The sequence below is a fragment of the Priapulus caudatus genome, unplaced genomic scaffold, assembly GCF_000485595.1.
Source record: "Priapulus caudatus unplaced genomic scaffold, Priapulus_caudatus-5.0.1 Scaffold1175, whole genome shotgun sequence".
NCBI lineage: Eukaryota > Metazoa > Priapulida > Priapulimorpha > Priapulimorphida > Priapulidae > Priapulus > Priapulus caudatus.
Genome location: NW_014578236.1, coordinates 88,246 through 94,552, shown reverse-complemented (window position 1 = coordinate 94,552; position 6,307 = coordinate 88,246). Strand labels below are relative to the sequence as shown.

Below are 6,307 nucleotides of genomic sequence, written 5' to 3'. Positions count from 1 at the left end.
TTCTTCTTCTTTTCCTTTTCTTTTTCTTTTTCTTTTTCTTTTTTCTTTTCTTTTTCTTTTTCTTCTTCTTCTTCTTTCCTTTCTCTTGCAAATGATAGGGGGGCGACCGCCCCCCCCTGCCCCCCCTGTGGCGCCGCCCCTGCCTATATTATATGTAGTACTAGTAGAGATTAGTGACGCGAGCCACAAACACGCGTGACAAAAAATTGCAGAGTTCCGCTGTCAATCTGCGCAGGCGCAAACACGGTCCGGGGTTTTATTTCGCAGCGCAGAGCTCAAAGTTTTGGTGTTGCAAAACACACATGTATTTGTATATATATCTTAGTTAGCTATATGCAGAAACCAAGTTGCCGATGCTTGTTCAAATGTATACGTAAAACTTTTTGTGATTTCGGCAACTGCTCATGTATTTTCATACTTGTTGTGCATGTACTGGTATATTGCAACTTAATTGTAATTGCTGTATGTTTTTTACAGAAACGGCCATTGACCGGCTATACCATGAAAAATACCTAACGCCGGAGTGCATTTCTATATCCCTGGGGCCGGCGTATGTTTTATAATCATGGCATGGACGGGTTATCAGATATTTATGGCCCTGCTGTTAGTTACTACAGGAACGGTGAACACCATCTCGACTAAGTGAGTTGTCAACTATCTGTAACTTGCATGGGTAGCTCTAGATACAATAATGTAACCCAAACCCAAGAGGATAGGGTGTCCTATCCTCTTGGGTTTGGGTTACATTATTGTATCTAGGGTAGCTCTAGCTCTAGTAACTATAGCCCGCGTACAGTTGCCGCAGGGGCACAACGCCTGCGGCAACTGTACGCGGGATATAGTTACTAGAGCTAGGATAGCTCTAGTACTATATAACCCGCTTACATTAAGTGCCGCTGGCCCCCAGCGGCAGTTAATGTAAGCGGGCAATAGTACTAGAGCTATAACTTGGGCTGAATGGGTCGTTGTCGTATCAGCTAGTACTACAGATATGTACCCGAGGTACATATATGTATATACACAAAGTGTACCAGACTTGTACTACAGAAGTGTACCCTAACCCTATAACCCTAACCCTAACCCTAAACATACCTCATATAAAAATATAAACATAATACTAAACAACCTAAAACTACCTCCTAATTATATAAAAATATAAACATAATACTAAACAACCTAAAACTACCTCGGGTACATATCTGTAGTACCTGATACGACAACGACCCCATCTGCGTAACTTGGAATTAAAAATCGACAGTCTTTTGCAGGGAATTACTTCTACTAGTTCTAGATAAAACTAGACAGAGGGCACACACGGAGAGTGCATACCTCTGCCAGCGACATAGCTCGTAGCAGCCGCTCGTTGCTGCTGCTCACTCACATGTACACGCTTGACTCGACGCGTTAATATCGATCGCGCCAACACACTAACACACTAGCACTGACTGCCCTGCTGCTTGCTACACGAACCCACTAACACACGAACGCACGAGACCGATCACATAACCTCTCCGTTGGGCGGAGGTAATAATGTAACCCAACTCAAGAGTAGGTGCATGGTATAGCCCCTAACCATACTCTCGTGTTGGATTACAATCATTACATTATTGTATCTATAGGTTACACTATCATATATATAATTATCTATCTATCTGTCTATATGGTTACGTCGATCTGTCACTCTTGACAATTACTGAACGGTATTATAACTGCGATCTAGTCGAACCAGTTTGGATCAGCGAGTATAATTTAAACAGACAGTTCCATATGCTTATTGTTATCAACCTTGATTCTTATCAACTAATTGATCTTATGGCATATGCCTTATCAGGTGGGCGGACAAAATAGAAGCCCCAGGCAAGAATGGCCATGTGCATCTGTTCAACCATCCATTTCTCCAGGTAATTATGAAACGAAATGCTTGAGTAGCTTGTTTTTAGGTGACTCCCAATTAAGCTACTTGTCACAATAATGTCACAAATCCAACAATCATGGTTTTTAACTGTAATGTGTATGTAGTGTTCAGGCCCGTAGCCAGCTTTATATTGGGTGGGGTTCGTTTTTCAATGTTTGTAATTTGCTCGGCAGGGGCATGTACAGGATTTGTACCAGGGGGGGTCTAACCGTAACACAAAGTTACGAGCACGCGAAGGGGGGGTCTGGGGGAACTAAAAGAAAATTTATAAAATTACACCCCCTCAGATGCGTTTTCTGCGCGAGCAAGGGGGGGTCCGGACTCCCTGGACCCCCTCTGTACACGCCCCTGCTCGGGCGCGAAGCGACCAGGCGAGGGAGCCAAGCGACCGAGCGGGGGGAGGGTGTGGGAGGGGGGTGTTCACTGTTCACCCTCCCGCACGATGGAGATTTTGCAATTATTACACTAAAATGGAGCGACCTGAGGTGAAATTCTTGCAAATTTTCAACAACAAAAATTTTTTGCTTGGGGGGGGGGGGGTTCGTTCGAACCCCCCTAACCCCCCCTGGCTACGGGCCTGGTGTTATCTACTGTCACTCTCTTACCAATGTGATATCTCAACACTGAGTGGATGCAGCTGTCTGTCAATAATGCAATATGGATTGATCAATTGTAATAGCCATGTGTTTTGTGTGGCAGGCATGCTTCATGTTTATCGGGGAGTTCTCCTGCATGCTCGTCTATAGACTATTCCTCTGGTGTCAAAGACGCGGCACAGGGCCACCACCCGCACCAACACAGAACTTCCCCGCAATCATCTTCTTCCTGCCAGCACTGTGTGACATGAGTGCAACCTCCGTGATGTACCTGGGACTTAACTATACGTACGCCTCAAGTTATCAGATGCTGAGGGGTGAGTGTGGTGTCATGACTGCTGGTGTCTTGAGGATGACCATCGGTTCACTGGCTCTGTTACATGCAAACCTGTTTTAGCGAACACCTCTATAAAACGGAAGTCTGTATATATACCAGTTTCAGACCACCTTGCTTTTGCCTGCGCTTTTTCTTCTCTAAAACTAAGGGCTTCTCCCAACGAGATGTGTTGTCAATTTACTGATGGAGCTTGAGTATAATGTTGATGCATGACTTTTATTCTTGCAGGGTCTGTGATCGTATTTACTGGACTGCTGTCAGTGGCATTCCTGCGGCGAGTACTCGTTTTCTACCAGTGGTCTGGCATTAGTTTCATCGTCTGCGGTCTGCTATTGGTGGGGTTGGCGGATATTCTATTTGCCAGTGTGGGTTCGGCGTATGATACAAACAGCATCATAACAGGTCGGTGTGGATTACAGTGTTTTTGTTTGTTATTTAGTGATATTAAAACTAAATGGGATTGTAACCTACACCTGCTGATATAGTTCTGGCTCTTTTCACCTGTTGTCTGGTGACAAACCCTGGCACCTTATTCAGCTTGATCAGTTTCGAAAATGGTGCTAATAGGGCAATTGCCTGGATTTATCATAGAATGAAATATTTTAAATAAATAAGATTGTATTTATCAGGCGTCGTGGAACCATTTTTGAAGTGGGGTGCTCAATTTGTTATGATCCAGTAGAGCGATTATGTGATAACGCATGTGCGCATGCATAGCGTCTAAAAAGTGGGTGTGCTCGACTACCCGTAGCCCCCCCCATTCCATGGGCACTGTTTATATTTAGATGCATGTGGCAAGTGTTTCTGGGAAGCATTTTCTTTGGAAGCCTAAATGTTTTTCGTATGTTTTCCTTTGTCTACTACTGTACATTTATTCTATTTCCACCAGGGGATTTGTTGATAGTGATAGCTCAAGTGTTTGCAGCCTCGCAGTTCGTGCTGGAGGAAAAGTTTCTCTACAAGCACAATGTACCACCGTTGCTTGCTGTTGGCTGGGAAGGCAAGTCTCAATTTTTCACAAACTTTGCCCACAAGGTGACGCCACTTGTCTTTGTAGGCAGTACGTGTGTATGTATAAATGTGAAGCCAGTTATGCTACATATACTAGTACATACATATTTACATGATCATACATACATACGTACGTATGTATGGTTCTTTGTATGTTGAGGTATACATATCTATGCTTTGGTCTTATTCTTGGAAGCATTGCTTGCAGGTTTGTTTGGATTTTTCACACTTTCTCTCCTTCTGATTCCCATGTACTTCATTCCTGCGGGAAGCCTCAGTGGAAATCCGGAGGGAAGGCTCGAGGATGCGATCGACGGACTTATCCAGATCTCCAACTCCTGGGAGATCGCACTCGCTGTTCTACGTGAGTCAAACCTTTTTCGCCACGCATTAACTCTATAACAGGCTTTATTATTTCAAGGGTGTTACAATATGTGTAATACACAGTCAAATCTATATACAGTAAAACTCGCATAAGTCGACACTTGTTGTACCAGCATATTTGTGTCGACTTACGAAAATGACGACTTACGAAGAAGTCGTTATTTTGTCGACTTATACAATGTATGTAATGCGCGTATACACTGTATTAGCTGCCTTGCGTAGCAGGACATTTGCGGTGTACGTCTGCCAAATTTTCTTAGAACACTTGTTGAAAAAAATACGGTAATTTCGCGAGGCCGTGATCTGGAATTAACTAGTTAGTACTGTATAGCAGAATTAATTTTCAGGGAGTCACACGGACTCCTCCATATGTCAGGGAGTCTGACAGTAAATCAGGGAGTATTTGACTCGATTCGGACTCGCGTTAATTTCGCACCCTGCATTGGGCTGCATACACTATATACACTATGTAATACACTGTTACAGGGCGCAACAAACTTGCTTGCCCGCTTGCCCGGGGCAACCAAAATTCGCCCATGGGGCAAGTAGCTTGAAATTGCACTTTTTTCAAAAGCAAAAAGCAAGTTTTTTTTATTGAATGTCCAGACATAATGATATTTTTCTGTTTCCACCCGTCCCTTGCATTGTTTTGCACAGACACAACATTGCGCTGTCTTGCTGCGATGAGATTTGAATGAAAAAAAACCAATGCGAATGAAACAATGGTGGATACAGTGATGTACACACAGCAACATGTAAACCCGGCCCCCAGGCCAGGCATATGATCATTACGTGATACCCCAGGTCAGCGTAAATCTCAAACCTCAAATGCAAACTCCACGACAGATGGCGATCTCGCTCGTGGGCTCAATCTACCACTGCCACAAGCAGATTTTCCGTTACAATTTGTAACACTTTTTTACCACAAGTTTTACAGCAGCCAGTTTACACGTATCCTATGTAATAAGATTTGTACTAATAAAAGTTGCAACGATATTAAAAATCCGACCATTATTTTATGAGAAATTTGATAAAATAGTGATACGAAATAGTGCGCGTATTGTGCGCACATTTACTACTTTCAAATCATTACGCTGTTTACTAAACTAAGTTCACGTGTTTATTTAAAATTTATCATGAATTTTTCGTATGCTTGCCAATATACCTAATTCTCGAACATTGGCTTTGATACATTTTTGCGTATTCAGCTTAAAATATCTAAATTTGTCCACCAACAAACATGCAAATCATAGAAATTTCTAATGTTTTGTTCGGCGGCGACTTTGCGGCCGTTGATTGCCATTTGCTGAATTTCCCCGGAGCTCCGCCCACTTTACAAATAGTGCTAGCATTGTGGCAGTGGTATCCTGAGTGTACGAAGGGGGCACTGCATGCAGTTTGCCTCAAATGTTTGCGCCTCTACTGCAACCTGTGAATGAGGATTTTCTTTGCTGAAGTACACAAAAACAGATACACTGTATACTGTGCTGTCAGTCTATTATATCTGCATGCATGCACTGCGCTTGCTTACGATCCAACCCCAAATAAACGTGAACATATTTTATTAATTTATTGTGAGTGTGGTGGGTTTTTGATAATAACTTGACACTTAAAAAAATTAAAAATTTAAACAAACTGCGTGCTGTGTCCCAACATGAATATAATCAAGAGCTAATAATACCTAGAGTGTACAACGGAAAAACGGGAAAATAGTGCTATTTCACGACATGATTATTCTACTTTGCCTGCGAGTCTAGAATAATTTTATGGTACTGCATTAAGCAGAATTCTTTGCTATCTAAAACAAGACTAACCGCTTGTCAATACGATACTCCTAGGCTGAGATATTGGCTCCTAAACCTCCCCTCCCACAGGCATCACAGCGCCTCGAATCCACATCAGTCAGCAACCTACACGCCTCTAAGCATTTCGGCTATCGGTTTCCGTCACCGCTTGGAGCGCTGATAATTGATGTCACATGCCCAAATTTGGTACTATTACTACACCATATAGTAACAGGGGCGTAGCCAGTATGTACAGTAGCACTGTAGGCCCGGGCCTACA

General features: G+C 43.0%; 1 protein-coding gene across 3 annotated transcripts in view; it reads left to right on the top strand.

Moving 5' to 3' along the window:
• Positions 1–251: 251 nt before the first annotated feature.
• LOC106815691 (solute carrier family 35 member F6-like) overlaps positions 252–6,307 on the top strand; it is an 8,469-nt gene continuing 2,413 nt past the window's right edge. For 2 of the 3 annotated variants that reach the window (XM_014820194.1, XM_014820192.1), the window contains exons 1-7: positions 258–367; positions 478–642; positions 1,832–1,901; positions 2,615–2,828; positions 3,077–3,250; positions 3,738–3,848; positions 4,068–4,223. In XM_014820194.1, the coding sequence (XP_014675680.1) occupies positions 566–642; positions 1,832–1,901; positions 2,615–2,828; positions 3,077–3,250; positions 3,738–3,848; positions 4,068–4,223 (802 nt within the window). In that variant the 5' untranslated portion in view covers positions 258–367; positions 478–565. Of the gene's footprint in view, positions 368–477; positions 643–1,831; positions 1,902–2,614; positions 2,829–3,076; positions 3,251–3,737; positions 3,849–4,067; positions 4,224–6,307 lie in introns of all 3 variants that reach the window. The other variant, XM_014820193.1, reaches the window with a different exon arrangement.